The sequence below is a fragment of the Synchiropus splendidus genome, chromosome 19, assembly GCF_027744825.2.
Source record: "Synchiropus splendidus isolate RoL2022-P1 chromosome 19, RoL_Sspl_1.0, whole genome shotgun sequence".
In the NCBI taxonomy this organism is placed as follows: Eukaryota; Metazoa; Chordata; class Actinopteri; order Syngnathiformes; family Callionymidae; genus Synchiropus; species Synchiropus splendidus.
In genome coordinates, this window is record NC_071352.1 from 12,404,529 (window position 1) to 12,432,500 (window position 27,972).

The 27,972-nt window shown below is 42.4% G+C and overlaps 1 protein-coding gene across 1 annotated transcript in view; it reads right to left on the minus strand.

Annotated features, from left to right (window-relative positions):
* Positions 1-4,075: 4,075 nt before the first annotated feature.
* The window catches only part of rnd2 (Rho family GTPase 2), a 37,085-nt gene continuing 13,188 nt past the window's right edge, over positions 4,076-27,972 (minus strand). Inside the window, exons 3-5 of the mRNA XM_053851867.1 lie at positions 12,300-12,409; positions 8,303-8,437; positions 4,076-5,071 (exon numbers count right to left, since the gene is read on the minus strand). Coding sequence (XP_053707842.1) covers positions 4,802-5,071; positions 8,303-8,437; positions 12,300-12,409 — 515 coding nt within the window. The 3' untranslated portion in view covers positions 4,076-4,801. The remainder of the gene's footprint in view (positions 5,072-8,302; positions 8,438-12,299; positions 12,410-27,972) is intronic.

Consider the following 27,972-nt stretch of genomic DNA (forward strand, 5'->3'; position numbering starts at 1 on the left):
ACCTTGGGAGTCAGAATGTGTTGACTCAGATGGTTCGGATACATTGGCCAGAGACAGGGAACAAGTTGGATGAGGAATGAAGGAGGACATGAACAGATGTGTGACCAGAGAGGATGTATACGATGGGTTAACATGGAGGAGGCTGACTCGCAGTGGCAACCCAAGATGGGATGAAGAAATATCACTCTCCAACGTGTTGTTGCTGTGGTTACACCAACCCCCCCCGAACTCTGATGTTGAATATATGGCAGGCAAGTGTCTCTGAGATGAGTATTTTAAGGCATGTGTTCCTCTAAAGCACTTTCTTGGGTCTGAAGAGAGGAGGAACGAGGCGGCTGCCATGGTGGAGGGGCTCAAAATAGTCAACAGTGTCACTCCTAAGGCATCATGTAAAGACTATTGTCGAGTCGGCTACCCACACTTTGGGTTTTTTTTAGCTTCCACCGCATTTCGAGACAGAACAGAGAATTGGCCTTGGTGTGGCGCTGTTGTGTATGAAGAACCTCATATGAGCTTTACTCACCATGTGCGAGAAAACGGATGGATGTTTCCATTATGGGTTTCAGAAATGAAATCCAGTTGATATTTAAACAATTTGGTTTTGTATCGAAAAATATTATGTGCATTTTCAAGGGCCACAGAAATCCAGCACGTGCTAAAAGTAATCCAGTCAACCTGAAAGCTTGGGTTTGACTCTGCAGATTTTCTTTTCTTTTACTGTCAGCACACTTAAAACACTGCAAATCCATCATGGTATCTCGGGCAGAAGGAACCTATGTCCTCCATCTCAAGTTCCTCTGATCCTGTTGTGTGGTATCCCTTTAGTTAATTCAAATCTAGACAGTAAAGCTCAATGAACTCAGCCAAATGTGTTTTCTAAAATGAATTAACCAGCCGATGCACCTCCATCATTCAAGACCTTTCTGCCAGGTTGTAATTGGCTGCCTCTCCTGAAACTTGATCCATGATTTCCAGACATCTAGTTAGCGTTTCTCTGTCTCTTGAGGAAGTGACAACAGTTGTCAGCGGTGACGGTTAATAACCCATTTACTGCCAGAGTGTTTTGACTTCCAGCAGATTTGGGCTGTCAGCTTTCAGCTCCCAGCTACACTGGGGGACTTCTTCCACTGCGGCAGCACATCTACTCGGAAAGAGTGGAGTCTATCAACACTGACCGCTGATTCCGTTTCCAAAAAACAATACATTAATACATTAAAATCTGGCTGATCTTCTCCAAGTCATCTGTTGTACAGGTTACGCACAAAGACGTCAACACATTGAGATACTCAATCCTGCCACAGCGGACGCCTTCGCTGTCTCCCATGAGACTTTACTTCTACCTTGAAAATGGCGACTCGCTCCAGAGGTAGCAGTTCTATTAGAGGCAACGCAAGAGCACAGATGGCGCGGACACAGGAAGAAGGCTGGTGTTATTTACCCAATATGTTGATCTTAGATTGATATGCAGGAACGGCTTCTGTTGAATACCATCCGGCATCTTCAACATCGAAGGGTCTCTGGTTTAGGGTTAGTTTCTAGGAAGGAAATAATCTTGCTCTTAGCTTTTCTCCACCGTTTCTCCACGACATGAGCCTGTCTTATATGCAGTAGTTGTCCAGACCAGCGTGTTATAGTTGGCTTTTATTTTGTCAACTTCCTGTGCTCTGTGTGCCGTGAGTCAGTCCTCCATAATGTCAAAGTTCCATTCCATTCAACTGTTTCATTTTAGCGACAGTTAAGTTTCACTTCTATTTACTCCTGAAGCAGTTCATCTCACTGTCAGTAGGAGGAGTCATGTGGTTTTTTTGTTTACGCATTGTAAAACAAGTTGCACAAAGCTACACTAAATGTTGCGGCTACTGATATCTATTTTACTGCTGAAATAGAAACATTAATCCAGGATTTGCTAAACAATTTTCGGATTCCTGCGCAGTAGTCGGCCATTTTTGTAGTCCTTGGCGCTCAGTCTAATAAAACTTGATAAACACAAGCATTTTCAATATTGTGTTGATGCAAAACAGTGTGTGTCAGATCCAATGATAATAGCAGAACGATGGCTGAATAGTTCCCTTTTCACTCCACTTTTCACTTTAACCTCCTCTGAAAGTTCATTGAAACATTGAATGTGATTTTATAATCTGTGTGAGGCTTTCTGTTGTCGCTGGCTTTATACCTTGAAGGGCACCGGGGGACAGGTTAGACACAAACAAGTCAGTTGTTAATATTTTCTATCACAGTTTTCCAACCGGAATGAACTGCAAAGTGGGGATTTGCTCACTGAGCTACACTGTTTGTTCAGTCAGTTCACTTCCACCTGTTCGCTGGGGTCGTGAAAGTTCAACTGAAATTCGCAAGATTTTGTGGCACTAACTTGGGTTTCGGGAGTCAGTTCAGCGAAAGTTTAAATTTGAATTTTGTGAGCTTAACTTGCCGTTGTAATGATGAGGCAACAGAGGGCAAGTGGAGGTTCTGCTGGGGAGGAGGCCAAGCTTCAGGTTCACCATCGCTTTCCTACGTGTTCAAAGTTATTTTTAAACAGCTTGTTTAACTGCGTTTGTCAGGAATGGTGTGTTTGTCTGCACACAAGTACAAAAACAAGTGATGATGAAGTTGTGTGAAGCGCAGCTACGTAAAACTACATTGCAATGCTGAAGATTTTCAAGACTAAATTGAGGCAGGAAAGCATCTGAGGTTTGAATGTGGACGTGACCACCAACCTGAACTGTTCTGTTCCATGTTTACTGAGTCATCTGAGCGTAGCAGCACATTTTGTTCTCGTGTAATTATGACCGTCGCTGCAGTGATGTTTGTCATTTACACAGATGACAGATGCGGCTCACATGTTGAACTAGGAATATCTTTCACATACTTCTTCCAGCATCAGTTGATATATGAGTGAGTTGTTGCTACGTCACATGGAATGATGCAAGGAATTCTTCTGTTTTCTGATGTCATAGTAAAGAAAGTCTTTGTGTTTGTTACATACAAAAGGGAAACTCCAGTGACACGTCTCTATTGTCCTCTTGTTTCAACAAGACTTGAGACATGAAATGCAGCAGTCAAGTTATTTCCTTCTGTGAGTCATATTTGGGGGGAAATGCACACAAATAAATCTTGCATAACTTAACACTGTGATTCTTGCTTTTAGGGACATGAATGTAAGGGAAAATGGTGAGTCTGGTTAATGTGTTTGTAGAGAAACAAGAAAAAAATCTGAAATAAAGATTCTTGTAAAGGTGACAACTGTTTCTTGTATAACAAAGACACTGTGAGACAAAGTGGTGTGTTTGGATGAGCGTTGCCTTCACTGACTCCACTGTTCTGCCACTTTGCTGAAGGACTTGATGGAGTGTGATGGAAACCTTTGGTCATATTTTCAAGTCCAGATTTATTAAAACTAAAATAATATACTAACAAATAATAGTTAATAATAACCATAGTATAATACTGAGGTTGGCGGTTCCATTTCCTGAGGGTCAAGTTATATATTAGCAGTGAGGGGCTGGATATGTTTCTTTCTTTTCTTTGTCCATAACTATATGGTGTTGTCAACAGAATAAAATAAATAAATAAAAATAAGGGGAAACACATTTAATAAGTGTGATTATTGTATTGTATTGATTATGTTTGTTTTTGTTAGTTTTTTTTTTAGTTAGTAGTTCGTATTATGTACTTTAAAAGGGAGGTTTTATCTTAAGATTTTGGATGTAAATACATTTTTATGAGGGAAATAAAATGAAGAAATAAAAGGGTCACAAATGTATATATATATATATATATATATATATATATATATATATATATATATATATATATATATATATAAATAAATAAATTACAAATATGTAGAAAAGACAATCAAATACAGTGAAATGAAGTCTTTCCATAGATATGTGAAGGGTTCTCGAGTAAATACAGTCACTAAAATTAGTAACACAAGAGATGGACCAGTCGGCACAGACAACTAAACCAGGACACCAGTTTGACACTGACCTCGAGGGCCACAGGGGCCCCCAGATCGCCCAGGCCGTGTCGTGTGGAAACCTCCCCGAGTGAAAACTCTTGAGCCAAGCAGTGATCTCTCACCTAAAAGAGTCAGCTTTATTTGAGACGTCAGTGAAAGTACAGCAAAAATCACCCCAACATTGTCACCACACTACTTTCCACACAGAAAACATCTTTTTTTTTAATGAGCAGCAGTGAATGAAAGTGACACCATCAGAGTTGACAGAGAAAAGAGTGTTAAATCAGGTAAGCAGGATCAGACTGATCTTGGCTTCTTTTTCTTCCTGTCAAAAAAATGCACTTGTGGTAGTACCATCTAGACACACACGCACACACACACACACACACACACACACACACATACTGTGACAACAGTCCCCAAAATCTCATCTCAGGCTGCAGATCTCTGAGGTCGTCCTTTGCAGACTCACTTGATGTCTCTCCTCAAGAACAGGAGTCCGTCTCCGACACCTTCTCTCCTCACTAGCTCCAGGGAAAATCTGCTCCATTTTAACATCCATTTTGGATATTAAAATATGCAAAATTTTAATATGCAAAAGCAGTTCTTCAGCAGATGTCCCCTGACAAACGGGTTTGGGCGTCCATCGTCTTTTAGTCGCCCAAAATATATATATGCACACATTACCAAAAATAATAAAAAGCAGAGACATCTCTTTCCTAGCTCCTCTGTATTGCAAAAAAATAAAATATGAGGCCAAAACAATAAATAGACTTCCTCTGTTATATATTTCTGCTTTTTTTTTTTTATATATATGTACACAGTTAGTGCGGGTCTCTACATGAGCACGCAGCTCTTGGCACGGTCCTTCCTCATGGCGGGCGCCTGGTCCATTTGTTCAGTCCGACCCGGCAGGGGTGGGAGGGGTAGCTGGGACACTCGCTTTAGACCCCTGCGGGAGCTGCTGCGCTTCAGCTGTGGCTTGTGCGGCCGTCGTACCGACGCCAGCGTGGTGATGTGGAACACGTCCCGGACGCTGTTCTCCGAGACTTTGGAGGTGCACTCCACGTAGGCCACTGCTCCGATCTGCCTGGCGATGGTGCTCCCCTGCGAAACACAGTTTGTTAGAGGTGTTCCATGACATAACGCCATATATATTTCCTGCGACTTCCGAAATCTCCTCGACACACTCTTCCTATCATCTTGATATTTATCACGGCAGCAAAATAAGCAGCGCTGAAACTATTTAAGGTGGAAGCTGGAGGTGAACCCGCGGGAAGCGGAGAGGAGTGATCGGATCTCAGGTGGATTAGTGCGGAAATGTGGCGTTCAGCTGGTGGTCACTCCGACTGACTACTGCTGCTCCGTGTCGGAATTCAATTAAAGATCAACAACGGGATAACGTTTATTGGATTAGAGCCCTAAAATGTTTATTATCGGCAGCTTTCGATCGGCGAAAAAAGACCAAGCTGTAACTCAATAAAATTTTACACTCTGTTTTACGCTCCATCTTTTATTTTTATGAAGAGGCTCAAAGTCACTACAAAGAGTTCCTGTGGAATTACACCGGAAAATGTCCTTTTCAAAAGCAAGATCAACTGGGGATTTATGAGACCCACGCTGATTTTATTGGAGAGGGAAAGAGGACAAGGTAGCTTACAAATGAATTATAATAAATGGGGATTGGGAGGAAACAAATGTGTGGATAGGGAGGTGGTAGAAAATAGAAAAATATGATAATAGAGAAAAATAATAAAAATGGAATGGACTTAAAGAAGAATGAGAATATGATTTGTTCGAGGGGATTCGACTTTTAAAAAATACTTTTCAAACTGCTCATTTGAACCCACTCGTTTTTTTGTATTTTTTTTAATCAATATTGTTATTTATTGATGTTGATATAATTTCATTTGAGACATTGTTGAACGCAGTACACTCAATCGGACAGCAGGAGGCAGCAGTCCCATTTCCACTGAGACCAGGAGAGGCTTCATGACACAGTGTTGTTGCTTTCATAGCCCAGTGGGAGGTGCTATTGGTTTGAACATTTTGTGCTGTGGTGTCATTGAAAAATACGTTCAAATGCAAAGATTTTCTGAGCGAACAGCGCCATCTAGTCGGGTCTGAAAATGAGTTTCATGAAGCCTCAGCACTAGAAGCTTAAACCTAAAGTTTTTTAGATGCATTTAGAACAGATGGTTTGTACAGGTTCAGTCAGTGAGCAGGAAGTCACCTGGCACAGTATAGAAATGTGACCTTGACTCAGAGGTCGACACGTAACGCTAGGAGTCACTCATCCGTCAACGTCAATGTTTTAATTCATTCTGCGTCATGAAAACCATTGAATCTGCATGAGTCTTTCACTGCTCCACAAAAAAAAAAATTGGATTTCTAGGCACCACCTCTCGCCCTGAGCCACCTCAAATCGCACGTCAGCACATTTCGGTCAAAATGCCAAGCCCAGCAGCAGCGCGTCCCTCTGGAGCCGCACCGCGCTCACATCCTCACTCACTCGCCTCCCGAAGGACCCCGGCACACACCGGTGCTGATCTTCCAAATTACAGCTCAACCGCTTTCTAATTCCTTTCCTGCACCCGTTGTTGTTTTGAAAGCTGAACTGACTCCTTCTGGCGGCCCCGCCTGACCACAACTGCGCCTGACTCGCATATCATCCCGCCGCTCCGACACAATCTGACGCGCTGCTCTGTGAATCTTCATTAGTTGCAGAAGCTTATGAGGTGATTAAGTTTTAATATTTTGTTGTAACAACACGGACGAGACAAGGACGCAAACCACACGAGACTGCGAGGATTATTACTGAAGCGTTTCCCCTAACAATAGGTGCTGCAGCCGGAAATATTGTGTCCAAAAAAAAAAGGTATCCTCAATTGCATGCAATAATATCTTAAAGGAGATTGATAAAATTATTATTATAGCAATGTCATAATGTCCATTAGCATACTTAAATATGAATACAGCCAATATACTCTAATAATATATAACACCACAAAATGAAACTAGAAAAAGAGGCCTTCACCGAGCAGCTTTCTTTCACCCACATTGTGACTTTTTAAACTCTATTTTATTTCCCAAATTGTATTTTTGTCCATATAATTCTACACCTATTTGAGTATTTGACATGTCATTGATACCATTGAGCTCAATGGAACTGATACAAGCCACACGGTACAGAGCTGATTCTTTGAGAGCAGTGTAGCCGATCGGTTTATTGAATGTGTAGCGCATTAAAAAACGTGAAGTGAAAAAGATTTTCTTTTAGTTGGAACCGTTGGTTTGGGAGTGTTGTCTCACATTTGTAGAGTTTCTTTCAAGGCCAGGTTGAAACCGTCATAGACAGTGAGAGAGACCACCTGGCTGCTCAGACTTTATTTTTTGATTTTTATCGATCTTATTTATTGACATGAAGTTAAAATTCACCATCTCACTTTGCTTATTGGTATTATTTAAACATTATATAGTATATACATTATATAGTTATTTCCTTTTTTTTTGGTAATTAACTTTTTATATCAAGTATAATACATATAAAGACACAAAAACAAACTCTTTCACACAAATACACAAAATACAGAAAAACAAAAGCTTTTATTTCTTGCTTATATGCTTCTTTAGGATCAACACTGTAACAACAAGCAACAACAAAAACAAAAATATTAGAGATAAAGAACAAATAATAATAAAAATTATATATATATATATATATATATATATATATATATATATATATATATATATATATATATATATATATATATATGTATATATATATAAAATTAGGTTTTTTTTCATTTTATAAAGTTGTAAATTTCTTTTTTTTGTCAATTGTTTTCCATTTCTAGTCAAAATATTATTGTAATGTTAAATAACTAATGGTAAATTACTGACACATGCGACACTGACTCTGACTTTGCTAGGTTTATTGCACAAAAATGAGGTGTTTGAAAATAAAATTTTAAAAAGTGGACAGTGAAAATCAGCAATTAAAGGACAAATGGACTAAAAAATATTTTTTAAATAATAAAAAGAAAAAAAAATTAAATTAATATTTCTCTGCAACCAGCAAATCACTGTGCGTTTAATAAGCTGAAAACTCTAGCTGGGATTTCTCAGTTCTATCTTTGTCGTTCTTTTGAGTGCTGCAGTACAACATGGCACCAGACCAATCTCATTGAATGGGTCACTCCAGACCCGTATTTGACTTCCCTTGTCCCATAGCACAGAACAGCAGAGCTTCAAATGCACAACTGCTGCTACACGCATGGGCCTTGCTGTTGCCACGTCACCAGTATCTACCTTGAAAGTCGACACTGCACTCACCTGCTCGTGGGTGACAGGTATGAGGCGCTGCTTGGACAGCTCCCTCAGCGTGTTGACGTCCGTCCTCATGTCCAACTTGCAGCCCACCAGCACTATCTTAGCGTTGGGACAAAACTCCTGCGTCTCTCCTTGCCACTGTGAATGAACCAGAGTGGAGACATATAAATATCCGGGACAGAAGTGAGGCTGTTGATCTCCGGCTCCTGCACCACTTAATAACTGAGCTTACAGAGACTGATGGACTCTCGATGACATACATTTAAGCTAAAGCGATTGAAGGGATTCAGATGTCTTAGCAACGCTCCACCAGATGATAGTGGGGGTAAGTCAGAGCGGCAATGGAGTCAGCTACCATTAAGACATTATATTTAAATGTGACCATCTTTGCTGGAGCTCAGCCAGCCGCAGTGCTCGGCGGAATGAGCCGCAATATCCCCTCACATATCCTCACACATCCCAATGAATCCACGATCACATCAGAGATCACATTTTTGCTAACAATTTCATCATCATACAAATGGAAATGCCGCACTCAATATCATCTCCTAAAGGGTTATGGCAGTTTAACTGACCTTGACGGGTCTAGAGGTTAGTGAGGGACAAAAAGGTTTGTGTGCTACACTACACTTGAAATAATATTGCAAAAACACGTCACACAAATTTAGGATTTTTTTATGCTACATATCATCTGCTTATCGAGTCTATGAAGCATAAAAAATAAGACATTTTTTTCCACTGTTTCCCTCCATGAGCGGCTGTCTTTCTTCGGCAGTGAGCTTGTCAGGATGAAATATTAAGAAACACTTTTCAAATGTCAGATATGTATGAGTGTGCGACGCTGATATTCTTCAGATTCATTTTATATTCAAAGGCATCCATGTATTATTTATGACCAACAATATGGATGTTCACTATGACAGAGCTGGTTTTGGACCTCCAGTAGGTGGAACTCTGGTTTCTCTCCCCGCTCCACTCCGACAAAGCTTTGTCATAAACACTGCTCCAAACCATTGTGTGGACAGTTTATAACCGAGCCGAGTCGTGTCACACGCCGCACACTTCTGAGGGTCTGCTGCTGAAATTGATGTACCTTAGGAGAGGGACCACCCAAGCACTTGCTGTCTGGCGGAGGATGAAAGTGGGAAAGGCAAAAGGCCCGGGAGGAATGGCTTGTGACTGAGATCAGAATTCAAGGTTACATATATTGTACTTGACAGGTAACACCGGATGCAGGAGTCGAGCGTTTTTCATCTCCATTTATTGCCTTGTCTATTTTGTTATCAGTTCAACCATTGCATTTTTATTGAACATCACTTCCCAAACTTCCATTAATCTTGCCACAAATCTCCACTTATTACACACAGTTTCATCCGCTGTGGAGTGCGACAAGCTTCGCCCGCCAGCTTTCTCTCCCCACTCCACGTGAATATGTTGATGCTCTCGGTGGGGTTGTGTACCAGCAGGTTGGACTCTGACGCTGCGGGGCGTCCACTCCAAGCGGCTGTTTTCCCTTCCCTTTACCGTCAGTTAGCCACAGTAACTGCCCATTGAGTTACAGGTGGTCAGTGCCACCAGCTAGCAGCTCATGTGTCTTAACTTCAGTGGGAAAGGGTTGAGGGAAAATGGTTTTCACGTTGGAATCTAATCGTGTTCCTAAAAGCCACAACCAGGCAGGCGTGCCAAACATACTCCAAATGCCATCTGCCTTACCTCACGGTGTCAGTGAAAAAAAAACAAACCCAAAAAAACCCGCCCTCCTCTGTGGACGGTGCCTAATCCAAAGCTCTGATTGTTTAACCCTGCTGTCATCCAGCAACTTCTCTGACCCCCTCACCATCAGGGGTCGAGAGTCTGATTCAGGAAGGCGATTGTGCAACAGCTTTTCCATGCGGCCCAGTTTTGAGATTACCACGGCGACAGCTCAGGGTCAGAGGTCATGGTAACCCCCCTGCCAGCGGCTTCATGGGAAAAGCTCAAAGCCTGACCGCGGCTCTGCTTCCCCCTGTTGACAGAGTGCGCTCAGGCATGGGAGATATTTGTGGGCTTCAAAACAAGGTGCTGTGGGTTAGAGCTACACAGTCTGCGGGGGCATTTCAGCAGCTCCCCACAGACCACTAAACACGTCAGCAAGTCAGCCGTGGGAACCAACTGTGGTACACTGCTGCTCGCCAGGGCACATGGATGCAAGATGAGCGAAGAAGCAGAGGTTTTATGTGACACGCGGAGACTCCCAGAGTCTGCGCATGGATTTAACAACTGTGTAAAACACACCCACGACCCAAGCCTCGCCCTCCGAGGCTCCATGTCTGGTTCACCTCCCAAATTTCACAGTTGGTGATGACAATTCCAACACGTCTACAGTCAACCCAGTCCCTTCATGAAGTCTTCCTCATACGTTTCGTCGTTGCTCTTTACGATCCAGTCATCTGCGAATGACCTGTCTAATATTTGACAGGTCATTCGCAGGCTAGCATTCGCGTCGCACTGAATTCTGGAGCACAGCTGTTTGTCGGCTGATTGAACTCTCCCACAAATACATTTGAAAAGGCTGACCTTTTCATGTGGAGGGGAGCCGAGGTCAAGTGGGGCTGTTTTCATCTGATTCAGAACAGAGCTCTGTTGTGGTTGAACGGGCATGTTTTTTCTCATATATAGGACTAAATCCACACACATATAACCAGATTTTAAACACTGTTTTCTGTGTGTGACTAAAGTGATATTTTTCAAGTCACATAACTAGTGTAATTTCTCATTTCATAGCTGTGTTTTCATGAGTTTTATGATTGAATTATAGTACTATATGATCTGTTTTGCTCTGCTCCAATCACATCACACAACCCCCTGCAGAAGCCACAGTCTCCAACAGGATACTTTCTACTCGTTTGGATATGATTTATTTGCACTTTTGCTGCTTGGACTGGTGGTAATATTACCGCCCCATAATGCAAACTGAAGAAATTAAAAAGGTTCAACTTGTTAAGGGATATTTAAATACAACCTCACTAGATTTCTTTTAAGATTCATGACCGGATGAGAACTACATGTTTGAGACGTGTGACGTTCTGAAGTTTTGTATACAGAAACATGCCAAATATAGTCGGAGAGAAAATAGACTAGAGACTCACTTTATTTCCCACCAAATAAGAGTGAGGACAAAACTAGTCTCAGTCCACAGTTTCAAACCTTCCGCACCCCAGAATCTTTTTCCGCTCCTTAATCTCCACAAGTGTTTTATCAACATCAGGAAAATACATGTTGCCGACAGGAGCAGAAGACGTCACTTAGCGTGTAACAAAACCCTCATTTCACCCCGAGAAGCAACACACAAGAACTTCCAGGACGTCCACCTTCTAGAACAGGGGTGTCCAAACCGGTCCTCAAGGGTGTAGGTTTTCATTCCAACCCAACTAGCGCACACAGCTTCACTCATAAGGTGTCGGAAAACAGCTTCAGCTGATACTTCTTTGGTTAAACTTGATCGGTCGGAACAAAACTGCTGCCCTTTCCAGAAGACTTTGGACTCCTCTGGAATAGAGGGTCCTCCTTGGCCATCACCACAGCAGTGGCCAGCTGGCCTCACAATCCTAATGTTATAAAAAATGATACCAAAAAACATGATGCCAATCCAAAAACGCTTTTCATTTCAAACATCAGCCTGATTTTTTTTCTCAAATAAAGTGATATTTTTGCAATACATTGAAGATAATCTCAGTCATTTTTTTCCTATGAACAATTATGTCTTTGTCACAGCTGGTGGTCGAACATTTTTTGAGAAAGTGCTATTTAAAAGAAAGTGCTTTAAAAAGCCCGATCGTAAAACTTGTATGATCAGCCTGAGTTTCTTGTTTAAGATACTTTTTCCTGTACCATCAGAGGGAGGATGCATTGAAAAGGTGCTCACTGAAACATATAAATCTGTGACTTCATAACAACCGCACACCTTCCGCCAATGTTGATACACACAGATAGAAGAGGAGGAAAACTATTTCATACCAACCTTCTTGATGACACTGTCCAACGTCTCTGGACGGCTGATGTCAAAACAGATAAGAACTGCATCAGAATCCGGATACGCCAGCGGCCTCACATTGTCGTAATAAGACGAGCCTGTGGACGAACAAAAACAAACAGCAAAGGTCATGACGACTTCTTGAGGAATTCCCCTGTGTAAGTATTTCAAACTGATCCGAACTGGGAGTTTCCTTTCGCCCTGGACATATGGCTCCTTCAGTCCGTCAGAGCAGAAGGTGAGCTGAAGGTCGTACGGGGGCACTTGCTCTGAGAGGCCACATGCAGCAGTTTTGCAGATGCAAATCACCCTGGCGCACTTGTGCTCGCCTGTTTGAGGAGCCTTGTCTCCTGAGCTTCCGCGGGCAAACATCTGTGGCCCTTTATCGCGAGGAATGTCGAGGGGTCACTCAAAGACACACAAAGATGAATCATGGTAGGAGAGAGCCTGTGCGCTCCATTCATAATCCACTTCAAACAACGATCGCAACAGAGGACGAACTAAAGGTTGAATTGTTTGTTTCTCTGAATGAAGTCTTTAACCTTTGCAAAGAAAAGTTTGGGCTGCGTCTTTCCAGACTTTCCACATCCCACATAGTCATGAGCACATAACCAATGTTTGAGGTGGACGTTGACTGTTTCCTGCAGCTGGTTATCCACTTCACAAGGGACGGAAACAGAAGTATGATGCATGAAAAGGAAAATGGGGTTGTAGCGACTCAACTTTGCTAATGCAAAAAGTCATGTTATTGAAATCTAAAGCATTTATTCAACAAAAATTGAAAATCATTATCATTGCGCCACTATTAGGAATCATTCATGACAAAAACATATAAACAAATAGAGGCCAGTGTGACGCCAGCATTATGAAGACAAAACATATGGTGAATGTGTCATAACACAAGGAACTAATAGTAAACCTTTCACCCCATAACACATGACATAGGAAAACTGATCCATATTTTTCTAACTGTAATGTACAGTGAATGAAATAGCAAAATGAATGGTATGTTACAGTGTAGAGTGATGAGAAACAAATAATGCTGACGGAAATTTCTTCCACAAAATAATAAATAAATGTAGAATTAAAAAGTATGACAGTAATAATAATAATAATAATAATACAACTACTATTAAAGATACTGGAATCAGCACCAAAATACAATGAAACAGCAGCAACATATTTCCAAAATGAAATTCAGTTCATTGTGACATAATAGCAGTGCTGTGCAGTAATGAGTTTATTCTCAGCGTAAAATCCACCACATTTTAACTGATGTCAAACCAATCCCCTTTTATTTTTGCAATGCACTTTGTATCCTCACAAAAGCCTCTGTGAGACTCTTGGATAAGCATTTGTTGACAAGTATTAATAAGTGAAACACTGAGAATATTGTTGTCACCATTGGTAAAACAATACAGCAAAATATGGCCTGCAGTCGAGACTAGCAGTCAAAATGATCTCCCTTGACCTTAAAATTAAAATCCACCTGTAGTCCTCTCCTCATGTTCGATGCCTCTCTTTAAGAAGTGCAGGCTCTGGCACTTTATTCCTGATCAAATTGGAGGGTAGAAGACTGACTCGGTTCTTTCATGAGCCCTGGCTCTGACTCTCGTGACGCCCTCATTAAAAGACTTGTAAAAATATCCAGGCTCTGGGGGAAATGTGGCAGCCGCTGTTGGCACCTCCCTCAGGAGCTGGTACTGACTTGAACTCTCACTCCGACGGCAGCATTCGCTGACTGTCATCCAGCTGGCACAGACATGTGTTGAGCGGAGAATCATTCAGCTTCATTCACTGAAAGTGAGACTTATATTTGCACTCATATTGCAGGAAACACAACGTATAGAGGTTGTTTTAGACGAGTGACTTGAAGGTCTGTTGCTTTCACTCTCCGCCCAAAAGGGAATGTTATTATGACTTGTTAACTTGTTGCCAACAGCTCGAGACAATCCCGCCTGTTTAAGTGAATTGTGTCTTTGTTCGGGTAAATAGAGTGAGAAGAATAGTGTGACAGCCTGTTTGAGCATCACTGCATCTCTTTTGTTCCCGGTGGAATGAGACTAGGACAATAGTAACACCAGGTCCACAGCTCTGGTCCGTCCCGGTCACCAGCTGAGCCCGGCAGACTGATGCAACAGCTCGCATTCCCGGCTCCACCTCTGAAATGTGCTGACTCACCGAGGTATTACAAATATCCTGGGTGTTGACTTTGAGAGTCCATCTGTTAATATGCGGCGCCGGCCTCTTTGCAGACTCTCACCTGCTGCTTAAGGGCTTCATGTCATCCGTAAGTGGACGAGATGAAACACTTGATTCCTTCTCATTAGAGCTTCACCACGGGAGACTGCGGGGGAAAGTGTGCCTCGTCCTCTGACTGAGACAGGCCGCTGACATTTCTGCTAATAACTAAGCCGACTATATCACTGGCTCTATACCATGCATTGGTTTTAATAGTTCTGACATCCTTCCTTCATATGTCCTTCTATACAGTGTGAGCAGGATCGATGTGATCCACGAGTCTGTTGTGTTCTACCATCATCAAAGCAAGATCTTGGTGAAAAATGAATGCAACACTGGATGGAAATAAATCTTGTGACATTACAGAAGCTTATCGAAACAATGCCACAGCGAATGCGTGCGGTAGTCAAAGCTAAAGGCGGTCCAACGAAATTTTAGAGTGTATGACCCTGTTTTTCGGTGGCAACTTTATAAATAAATAAATAAATAAATAATATTATATTTATATATATATATATATATATATATATATATATATATATATATATATATATATATATATATATATATATATATATATATATATATATATATATATATATAGTCCAAAATGTAGCGTGTGGATAAAGCTGTCATATAGAATGTGTACATTTATTCAACTAGACTGGCGATTTGTTGGAATGGTGTTGTTGGCAGCTTTCACTGAGGACTGCAGAGTCTGTAGCATTAGCCATCAAGCTAAACAGTTCATACACGGCATGACATCAGTTCAGACTCGATTGTTTGTTACATTATGTGATATTAAGTTTATTATATTTTTCTACATTCACTGACAGTAGATTGTTCATGTGTTTATATATTAGGTATTACATTATTTTTACATTAATTTGTCGTAAATAGTAGTTTGTATATCTGTCATTTTGAAAATAAGCTTTTAAAAATTCTTCTTTTTTATTTATTTCTTTTTCTTTTCCTCCTGCAGTGTTTTGTTCGTCTGCTGCAAACTCTGCAGAAGTTTGTTTCTATGACTCACAAAAGCTCCTAGTGCTGCAGTCACATTGTGTGACATGTGCTTTTTAAATAAAGTTTGATTGATTGATAATATAATGAGCGGCTACGAGCATTAGCGTCGACATAATATATCTGAAAGCGTTGACTGACAGTTGGTATTGATGGCCCCACTTCCTTTTGTGTCCTGATTCTTTGTATAAATCACGCACACAGACGCCAGTGCAGAGAGGTAACTAATGGCGACAATAATGCAGGTTTGTTTTGATTTGTTTACTGTTTCACTCAGCTTAGATCGGATAAAAAGACTCCGTGTGAATAAATATATTCAGTGTCGGGGGGGAAAAAAAAGGATATGAGCTGCCGTTTCTTATCAGGTCGGTTGACACTCAACTTCGACTATTCTGGCAGAGAAAGCACTGCCTTGATCATGTGCTACAGTTTTGTCGCAACATTGTTGGCTGTTTTGTTTCCATTTGAGGAAACCAAAAAAAGGGTTTGCAGCTCAGGATGATTGGTGAAAGAGGGGCAAAATACTTGTTGCCAGGGAACAGGACCGTCCATGGTATCCTCCCATTTTGTCAGCATACCAACCACCAACCCAGCTTTTGTTGCTCGGCAGGTATCTCTAACTGTGCCTTCAAATCTTCTTTACTTATCGGAGATGGAGCCAACAATAAAACATCCACCTCACTCGATATTCCGACTGATCAGTGCAGCTGAAAGAGACACGCTTCATGAAAGCAAAGCCAACGTCGGCTTCAGTTTCCGCAGCTTTTGCCCTGTATTATGTATCACAGACTCAGCAGACCTGAACCCAGAGAGGAGCAGAGGAAGACAAGGAGAGGAGGAAACAGAAGCTTTAATGACTTTGACACCAGGGCGAGCACAAGGTGCTGAACCGGACTCCCATGACAGGAAGGATCTGAGAATCATCCGCGGAAAAAAGGAGTAGAAAGTGATGTTGAGACAATCGTGCTTGTTTCACTGAAGACGTAATTACGTGCTTTCATGGAGTCGTCGGGAAGAATCCCAAAGATCAAAATGATTGACAGCTGGTGGTCGCCAAAGGGATTGTAACAGCAAAGCAGTTCCGAGATCAGGAGTGACACGGAAACTACCTCAGCACTTTTGCCCAGAGAATGAGGAGGAGTGCTGTGTTTAAAAAGCAAGCTAAATGGAAGCTATCGCGGAAGGAATAGAAGAGAATAGGAGGAGGGGAACTCTTCACCTGTGTGCTATGTCCAGTCGGACAATTGAGAAGTGCCAGGCTGAGGAGCGTGGCAGCCGATAAAAGATGATGTAGCAGCAGAGGACAGTAAAAGAGCGGGCGACAGAGTGCAGTGGGTGTTTGGGAAGGTAATGAAAGCAATGGATTCAGCGGGACAGATCAAATAAAGAGGCAGGAGAGCTCCGGCGTTGGCTACTGGTGTGCTGGCCTGTGCCTGTCCGCTGCGAGGTGGAACAAAAGGTCAATTGAATTTCAGACAGTGGTAGGAAGAGATGGATGGAGGGAGGGGGCTGGAGGGGCCAAGGCCTGGCTGGAAACACTCAGTGCCATCATGCCTGGCGAGAAGCTCTGCCCTGAAACATCGTGCCAAGGACGGGCATAAAACACACTCCTGGAGCATTAGTCTGATTTACCATCTGATATTTTCCACAGTGGAAAATGAAATTTGGGGCAGACTAAGCCACACACCAGTGGAGTGGAGTCAAGTGTTGAAACCCAATCGTACACAATAAGCAATGGTAAAGTGCTCAGTGGAGCGATCATGATGCGCCATATGGGATGAGTCCATGAGGGTGGTGAGACCAAGACTGAGACCAAACTGAGGACAGAATACAGAAGCATTCGTCTATTAGCCATAAAGACACACATTATCACTGGTACAACTAATAATATAGTCTGTATTCTAGGGATGGGTGGTAACTTATCGTACAAGATGTACCGGCAAACACAATCTCCACGATGACAATGCTGCGTCTCACAATAAATTCGATAAACACGCAGCTCACTCGCTGCATTGGACTGGCATACATGAACATGACGCGCCACGCTGCTCTCCAGCTCCATGACGCTTGACAGTTGTGGAGAGTGTGGTGGACTTTGGTTCACGATCGTAGTTTTGAACTTATTTTTAATACAGGCAACCTTTCATGATGACACTGGTCGACTCTGAGGCGGAGTAAACGCTCCCTCAGTCATTCGATTCGCGACCCATCGCCTGAATGCAGGTTGTCAGAAAGAGAAATTAAAGGTCTCACACCATCTCATACAAGAGCAGTTCTTCACATGCATCCTGGGGCGCGGAAAAATGTTCATCTTAATTCCCCATGGGTTCAAGAGTCATTCCACCATTCCGATCATTATGCCCCGTAAACTTAGAGAAACTATTTGTGACTTTACCATTAACTCTCAGGCGTCAGAGTTGTCCTTTGTTCCTTATCCACGCCGAGATCTGCACACGGGCAGAGACACAAAATATCCACTCTTGTTCATTAGCATGAAACTGTGCTGCATTCCAAACAGACCCCCAGCCTTCGCTTGGAGACTCTTGTTATCCAGTCGGTTCCATCAAATAATAAGCTCATCTCTGTTCCCGTTCAAAAGTTGTTTATTTGTGGCATGTTATACCACAGTCTGCGCCACGTTTATTTATCCAAGAACTTGAAAGGACTTAGACAGTGGGCACCGTCTTCTTTTGTAAAGAAATTGAAATGGCAAGTGCAGTGGGAGGAGGGCAGGGGGGATGAAAGCTTTGTGTTTCCACCGCACAGGCGAGCGTGTGAAACACAGGCGGGACTTGTCACACTCCGCTCCGTCTCTATTCTATCACCTATATGGCCACCCAGCACATCCGATAATTAACATGCTATTCCTACAAGGCTGCTTTATTGTTGCCCTTTAAAGCGCCGACTACTGCGTAATATAGCTATATATATATCATTCCACAAGCTGCTTTCAGTGCAAACCAGACGCGAACTGGTTAATTTTGAGCAAAGCGACAGTGGACATGGGACAAAAAAAAGGAGGGTATCTAACTAACAGTACAGGGGACTTGTTGGGTTGAAAGATCTTCCGTCATTTCAAGCAAAAAGGTCAACAATCCATTCCCTTCATGTCCTTGGATCAAAGACTCTGTTCATTGCATCTTGTAGAGTGCAGTTTGAGTGTAAACAGGACGTTCAAGGTAGAGGAAGAGGTTTACGTCTCCTCTCCTTTGTCAGGTCCTTCATTGATTGCATCTGACAGATCAATTCTAAATCAATATAAATAGAATTTTAAAATGTCATAAGTTCATTTAGAGCTGCAGCCAACAAGAAAAGGTGTTGGACGGAGATTAGAAATCTTTTAACACCTTGAAAGTTCCTTGGATAATCTCACTTTCCATTCTGCAGTATTTCAGCTCCAAAAATAAATGACTTGAGGTAATAGAGGGCAGCAGTGTCCTTCCAATGACTAGCGCGCCATAAATCACACAAAACAAAACAAAGTTGGGACAGAGGAGAGCGTTGTAAAAGGTTAGTCATTCATATTCAAACGCATGCTTTTTTTTTTCGGATCATATTTTCATCAAGGACTCTGGAAACTTCTTACAGCTTGGATTGGAAAGTTTTCAGACTACAACGGTTATAGCTGTGGGTACTTTTTTTACACGGCAGGTTTGTGGAAATGACAAGAGGAACTTCCACCTACAGTGTCATGGTTATCTGAGGCCAAAATAAAAAAGTTATCAGGGGCTGTTTTTCAAGTTTGTTATTGTGGTATTCATTCACCCAACATGAGGCTCACTCTGGTGATTTCAGTGTTTCAGTGCTGATCCAAATTTTTTATTATTTTCTAGATTCATCAGCTCACTTCTTAATCGTTTTAATCGAAAGATTAAATAAAAAAAAACACTCTCACACCTGGGCAGCCTGGAGATCAAGGACTACACATGGCAACGTCACGGTCGACAGCAGGATCCAGCCTCTTTAAAAGGCATTAAATGCTGGAAATAAGTGATAAAAGCAAGGCAAGTCTTATTTATACATCAAAATAAAAAGGTAGTGCCTCCCAGGAAAAGGAGGACTTTTAAAAGAACAACAAACACAGCATCTGTTTTATTCTCCCGCAGCTGCATTTCTCTTGAAAGCCAGAGGAGAAGCTTTTTTATTTGGGTGGACTAGTATCATAGCAACCTGGATGGATGCAAAAGGCTTCATTGTGAAGCCTGCTACAGTAGAGGAGCAGAAAAGAGCGGGCGGAGAGCGCGGAGGGTAATAACTGTGACACGTAGATGGTCACAGGTGAGAAGAAAAGAATCGACTTGGTCTCCAAAGAGGTGGTGGAGCAGACGTTTGTTCAAGGACGGAGGTGTCTGATGTGTGAACTGTAGCTGTGCCGCCAGATTCATAGTTGGAGCTGAGAGGGAAAATAGAAGCGGCTGCCAAGTTGCACGTTCAGAGGACGCGGATTTGTTTCAACCCAATAATGAGAGCCAGAGAAGCTTTGTTTCGAACAAATGGCGATAAACATGAAAACCAGAAAAACGTTGACCTCCATCATTATAAGTAGCGCGGGGATTTAATTTGGATAAATGAATTACAGACAGAAAGGAGACGATGCAGCTTCTGAAGGAACTGCTGTGTGAGTCCTCTGTGGCGTGAAGTCAAATTGTACCTTCTGAACAACAGACAATATCCCAAAAACCATAGCAGATAGAGCAAAAATAAGGATCCTGTGCCCCTCCTCCATATCCAGCCCAACTTTCATATTTCCACAATAAATGGTTTGCAGCATACGGCGAGTTGAAAATGAGTGAACGTTTATGTTTTTCTCTCATCCACGTCCTCCACATATAATGACAGTAAATGCAGTCGAAAGCCGGGTTTGGCTGGACATTTGTGAGTCTCAGGGAAATTCTGAATGTGCTACAGGTTTTCTGAACACATCTCGCCAGAGGGACCAAGTACATCTCGAAAACTGGAGAAAAACGATTTTCTGCGACACAATCTTTGCCTTACATTTTCCGCTCTGCTTCATCCGACTACACTTTTTGACCATTTCTATGTTCTACGTTGCTGATATAATCACAAGCTATACAAGTTGGTTCAGATTTTTGATGATACTCAGAGTGGAGGAGTGAGACTACGTTTTAAGCTTCTAGGTAAAATATGAATTGTAAGCCGTGAAATAGTTGCTAAAATTCCGATGTCCTTTGTCCTCTCATTCATTGCAATGAGAAATTTTCAGGACAAATCCTGGAATACTTCGGGAATCTTCGGTCATATGTCCGAGAAAAGTGATTTAATTCCCGGCGTAGCCGCACCTTTTGGTATTTGAACAGTGTCAATACAACAAAAATACTATGGGAGTAGCGAAGGAGTTCGCTCATCACTGAAGCACTTCGACTGTGATGTTGAAGCTGCTGTGTAGAAACTCGATTTACATTTCATCTTCTTCTTTCCGCATTGCATTGTCAACTGAGAGACAGAAAAATGAAAGATGAAAAATGATCTTGTCCACTGTGTGTTAATGTTTTTATGTATTTGTAGCCTTTTGTTTTTATTATTTATTTATATATTTTGATTTATTTAATGTAGTTATGAATATTTATTTCTGATAACTGTTCATATTTTCAATGTCATTGAAAATAGTGTAACTAACATTAGCTCCACATATTCATACTCATTCATAAAAATATGCAATGTCTTTTTAAAACGTTTTAAAACTATTTATTGGCTTGTTTTATTTTTACTTTTTCATTCAGAGTCATTGAGTTGTATCGGACCGTCGGGGTGAAGAGGCAGCTGAGTCACAAGACGAAGCTCTCTATTTACCGATCGATCTACGTTCCCACCCTCACCTATGGTCACGAGCTTTGGGTAGTGACCGAAAGGATGAGATGGCGGACACAAGCGGCTGAGATGAGTTTCCTCCGCAGGGAGGCTGGGCGCACCCTTAGAGATAGGGTGAGGAGTTCGGTCATCCGGGAGGAGCTCGGGGTGGAGCCGCTGCTCCAACACATCGAGAGGAACCAGCTGAGGTGGCTCGGGCATCTGATCCAGATGCTCCCTGGACGCCTCCCTGGGGAGGTGTTCCGGGCATGTCCTACCAGGAGGAGACCCCGGGGAAGACCCAGGACTCGCTGGAGAGATGATGTCTCCGGTCTGGCCTGGGAACGCCTCGGGATCCCCCGGGAAGAGCTGGAGGAGGTTTGTGCGGATCGGGAAGTTTGGGCTTCCTTGCTCCGAATGCTGCCTCCACGACCCGACCCCGGATAAGCGGCAGAAGAAGGTGAAGGTGAAGAAGGTCATTGAGTTATATCAGTCATGCTATCAAAGACAGTGAAAGCTTTAGACTAAATTATTGTCAGATTTTAACCTTATGGAAACTAAAATTAAAAATAAAATCTAGTTGATCTATTAAACTGACAGATTCCTCTACTGTCATAGCGACATGACAGTTTAGGTCCAAATGTAATTTTAGGTTTTGAGCCTGATCTTTTTGCAACGATTCAACTAGTAGCAGCAGGTCAGGAACAGTTGGCAATGGAAAATAGAACATGGGCTCATTATCCCAAAAAAAAAAAAAAAAAAAAAAAAAGGAGGCTGATTTCTTTTCTATTTCAGGTTTCCATTAGTGGAGTTGGCAGAGGAAAGGTCGGCATTTCAAATCCGAGCACGTGAGGAAGTGATATCCAAGAACTCGCACAGCGACTTCTGATAACAGCAAGACATATGGATTCATTGTGGAGCAGGCGGCGGACGCAAAGGCAGATATTCCCCCTCATCCTCTCAGTCATTTAGCAGCATTCTGGAAATTAATGAAAAACAAAGGCGCTGGATGGAGATAAGGAAAGTTGTCAGGTAAACGCAAAGTTAAAAGTGGGTCCTGATAATGAATGGGGCAATTATAACGAAGAGTAGAGCGCAGCGTTTCGCCTCAGGTGATTGAAAATTAAAAAGTAAATAGGTCAAACACGAGGAGTCCCATCAAATCGTTTTAGACTTTTCCACCAATAACCTTGTCAAGGTTGTCGAAACAGGACGTTTGTAGCAGCCGTTTTGTTCAAGCCTGCCACCTGTGCGGTGTGTTGCCACAGATGATACATTTATATGTCTGTGTCAACGCAAACTATTTCAAGCTCTGATACACTCAACACACCATCTGCCGCGTGGCCACTTGAGCTTTGAGTCATGGCTGAACAAAATTTAAAAAACAAAAACCGAACCAGCCAGATGAACTCTTGCTTTGTCACACGATCCAGCCAGACCTTCACCTTCACCTTCTTCTGCCACTTATCCGGGGTCGGGTCGCGGAGGCAGCATTCGGAGCAAGGAAGCCCAAACTTCCCGATCCGCACAAACCTCCTCCAGCTCTTCCCAGGGGGATCCCAAGGCGTTCCCAGGCCAGACCGGAGACATCATCTCTCCAGCGAGTCCTGGGTCTTCCCCGGGGTCTCCTCCCAGTAGAACACCTCCCCAGGGAGGCGTCCAGGGGGCATCTGGATCAGATGCCCGAGCCACCTCAGCTGGTTCCTCTCCATGTGGAGGAGCAGCGGCTCCACCCCGAGCTCCTCCCGGATGACCGAACTCCTCACCCTATCTCTAAGGGTGCCACCCTGCGGAGGAAACTCATCTCAGCCGCTTGTATCCGCCATCTCATCCTTTCGGTCATGACCCAAAGCTCGTGACCATAGATGAGGGTGGGAGCGTAGATCGATCGGTAAATCCAGAGCTTCGTCTTGTGACTCAGCTGCCTCTTCAAATGAATCCAGCTGCTGTTTCTTGTGCAAAACACAAAAAACTGATTTGCCAATATCAGGTGATTTTATTAGCCTGAATGACAGCAGCAAAGTGGAGAGCTTCACGTGTCTGAAGAGACCATTAAACCAGTTTAACCAGCGTTACGATGATCGCTCTTAAGCAGTGTCTGACACAGGGGTCACCAACTTTTTATTGCTTCTTTTAACTTTATCTAAAGGATGATAAATGAGCTTCCTCTCATACACAAATCATATGATGTAACAACAAAGAAACCCAAAAGCAAACACAATACATGATAACTTGGTTATTGTATTGAAGAAAACAAATAGAGAAAATAAATTGAGTCTTTCTCAACAGAATAGGGAGTCAAAATCCCCAAAAATAGTCCCAGCCCTGCAAATGAGCTGTAAACTTTTACTGACAGAAGGTGTTCTTGCACCTTGTTATTGCACATTGACCTGCTTGGTGTGTTTATAAAGGCCAAATAAAACTATTTCCGAATCCACAAACACCTCCATTAGTTGGCAGCCGGCTGCAGCTCCTGCACTATAAAACAAAGTAGAATCCATCAGTCGGAACAACAACACGCCTCTCCGCGTCGGTGCTTGTGATTCTAATAAATGGGCGTGCTGAGGTGCAGCAGAGAGCAAGAGGCTTTGACATGAAACACTATTTTCAGCCGCCTGGAGAACTTCAGTCTTCAGCTCAATCCAGCGCGACAAACCAAGATAGAGCTTGTAATGAAGTCACCTCCTCAAGCCCCGTGGTTCTAAGACGAGGTATGTACAAGTGTGTTCACCGCACACACACACTCACACACAAACGCATGGGTGAAGCTAGTGATCAGTAATTCAGGGTCACATTGTCAAAGGTGTTAAAACACAACTGGGACGACGGAGGTGACGCAGGGTTAAATGTCCATTAACCTTCCGTGTCGGCGGCTTGCACACCAGGGATAGGGATCAAAGTGGAAACGGGCCGTGCAGCACGGGTGGAGGCGCCGCCTCTGAGGGACGTCAAAGCTCCTCACTGATCTGCTCCGAGCTGCCCAGGCTCCAACACTGTCCTCACAGTCAGCGCTGACAGGTTGGACAGGGGACGGAGCAGTACAACTGTCCCATGTGGCCCCTGGGGATGGAGATGGGGTCACGTGTCCCTTTTCTTCAGCGATAGCGTTCCACTGGAGACGACTTACATTTGATCTCCCGCTGTTTGATCCCCACACCGCTCTGCTTCTCTTTAAAACTTCTGTCAATCCAAACACTGTAGTTCACTGATCTGGTTCAACAAAAGATTTCCAAATCCCTCACGCTCAACAACTCATTTTTATTGCCTACAATCTTTATTCATCTCACTTTTTTGGCTCCAAAGTGGGTCTTACAGAACCAAGCAGGGGACACATGCCAATGACTACCACTTAATTTCCTTCTCCTTCTTGTCAAGTTAAGTCTGAAACACAAGGTGCTTTTAGATTAAACAGACAAGTAAAAGGCGGTGAGTAGTTGGCGATCAAAAGTGTTGAATTCTCTTCAGAACAGGACCAAAATAGCTTACTAACTCACTGGTGAGTAAGTCTGAACACATTTCTAGCGCTGTCCCACCAGTGTTTTTCTGTGTTTCTGTGTGTGTCAAGGGTTGAGCTTATTTGAACTACTAACGGTAAAGTTTAAAAACAGCAAACACTGCGTCCCAGGCGGCAAGTAAACGCAGCACCACCGTCTGTAGGAAAACATCTTGGAGCTCACGATTTAAGCAAAACACCACTCCGAACTTTGCGAAACAGTAAACTGTTTGACACCATCGTGTGAGTCTATGTAACCAAGTAGACCATACAGTTTGTGCTCACAGAAATGTTTGTGTTGGCCCCTATTTTCTCCCTGATACACAGACCATGCAAGTCAAAACAACTCAAAGTTATGCAGAGAAATCCTCGACCTAAATGCTGTTCAGTTCCTCAGATCCTGTGAGTTAGCCACCGACTTGTAACCCATGCAAGATGCACAGTAAACAAGACACGCCACTGCTATTCACTATATAAATAGGGGGAAACTGCTGAAGTGCAGGGCATTAAATAGATACATTTTAGGGTGGAAGGATAGTTGTGTTCATAATAGTCATCACTAAGTTGTGGTGTCTTGTACTGTAAGTAAGCTCACTTTGGCATGGCATGGCAAAAGTATATTGTCTGCAGGTGACTGTTGATAAAGTCTTCCTTTAGGTTACATTTCGATCTGATACAAAAAAAATTAAATTTTTGTATTTTTTCTGGTTTGGTTCTTTGTGTTAATATGCCCTTAGTAAGTGCTTTTTTTTTTAATTCCTGCATTATTGGAAACGGTATTGTGTATATCAAGTTTGCAAATGTAGTGTTTTTGTTTAAGTAAAAGGTGAAGAACGACGTACAAGACATGACACAGGCCAGTTTAAATACTGAACAGTGTACAGCAAAAAGAAAGCAAACTCTAGGTCGCCCTTGACAAACAACAAGTTTAGGAGAAATGTTTCGTACATGATCACGCAACTTCCATCCTCTATCTGAAATTAAACTAAAGAATTTGAGTGGCAAAAATATTTCTCAACAGCCTGCTTGTGCGCTTCCATTCCACCACACTGTTCCCGTTCCTAAATCTGCAAAACAGAGTGGCGCACGTCCTTTCCCCTCCACCGCGTCTTTGAATATCAATTCTCTTCTTTTGAAACTTCATATTGCAGCAGGACTTCCATTAAAACGGCAGCGTTCCCGGCAGCTCTTAAGTTGTTGAAGAGAAGGAAAGATTCTAGCAGGAGCTTAAGAGTGGAAACTCTTCTGTTGTTTCCTCTTCACTTCCTCCAACCACATAAATGAATCCCTATCATGGCGCTATCTATCCCCCGGCCCACTTTGCAGCTCCCCGGGGAGGTCAAGAGGGAGACACGCACCACCACTTCAAGTCCAATTTCACTCCTGCAGTAAAGTAACAAGGAAAGAACGTAGGAGTTTGTTTATGAATAATTCATCCATAAATAATGGGCCGTGCTGGCGCACCAAGTTGGAATACTAGCTCTCTTCTCCGACAGATTTTGGCTCAATCAGACCAACATCTGGTTCTTCTGCACTCAGAAGATGAGCAGGAGACCAGAAGCGGTCGAGATATTAGAGACGCTTTTACGGTGAAAACTCTATCTCGAGCTATTAGGATTATTATTCGAGGATTATTTGTGAGCTCCATTTGAAAGTCGTCCCAAATCCAAGTGAAACTGAGAGGATGCATCTAATATTTCCTAAAGCTGAAGTGGAGAAGTTTGGTGAACAGTGTGTAGGCAGCATTTGCTTCTGTCTATATCCAAAGACATGTCCAACCATCATTTTTTGCACATTATTTTAGCATTTTATTTCATACTTACACATAACATTGTCACTTTATTGTTTCATTTTATTTAGTTGTCCCATCATGTCACCATTTTTTTCTCTTATCGCCTCTTTTCTTTGGGCTTGACTGCTCCTCAGACTAAATTTCCCGCCCCTGGACTGTAGCAATACATTAACCAAAATAAGTCATGAACTTTTCTCATCCCAAACTGGGGGCCCCTTTTTTTGGGGGAAATCGGGAGCCAGTTTAACCTTCAAATTCTGCTCCTCAGATCAGACACATCAACAGTAAAAAAAAAAAAAAGTTTTTCAACAAACTCAAAAGAACACAACAAATATATGAGTGAATATTAATAATGTATGAAGCGACGTGATGTTTTCTGTAAAGCTGAAACGCTGCTTTGACTTCTCATTTGATTCGCTTCTGTAAGTATGTATGAAGCCATCTCATATTTATGTGCTCCCTTCCCTGTGAAGAATGAAATTGTGTCACTCAAGTAGAGAAACTTATTTGTGTGTAAATTTCCCCACTTTGCATTTAAGATGATAAATCTATTTTTCCTCATTACGCACAGAGGTTCAGTTGCATGTGTGCATCATCATGCGTGTTTTGCTGAGTGGGTCGGGTCCTGAGGGAGCAGCGACACAGCAGAACCCTTAAGAGACGAAGGAAGGCACAGATGTACACCTCCTCCCCAGTCTCAAGCTTTTATTTTATCGTAGGGTTGAATAACAATTCCGCCCATTTGAGACCTCCTTACATATACAGAGGACAGCCGAGTCATTACAGGCATGGTGAGTTAGTTTGAGTCACTCCCATCTAGATCCTTTATTCAGTTCAGATGAAGAAGAGCAAGTGTTTACCCTCTGAAATGACATCATTTAGCAGACTGCTCTCTGGCTTACGCATCGCTTAGGTACATCACCAATGTATGTAACTGTATGTGACTGCATTACTAGCTTTCAGAAGTCTTTCCATCTACTTTGATATTTTCACAAAACAAAACAAAACAAAACAAAACAAAACAAAACAAAACAAAACAAAACAAAAAGCTACTCACTGGATGCAAACCTACAACCTTGTGTTCAATTTTTTTTCCTTTTAATTATTCTAAAAAGCAAAGAAAATAATATTCATGCATCACATGTCCAATACTTTACTCCAGTTTTGCTATATGCTACATTACAGTCTTATATCTAAGCCATATTCTACAGTTAAAACATACAAAAAGACACAAAAGTCCACCCACTCTCTAACTCCCATTTCTTCCCTCAGTGAAAACAAAGTTTCCAGCCCTTTAGTTGTCGTAG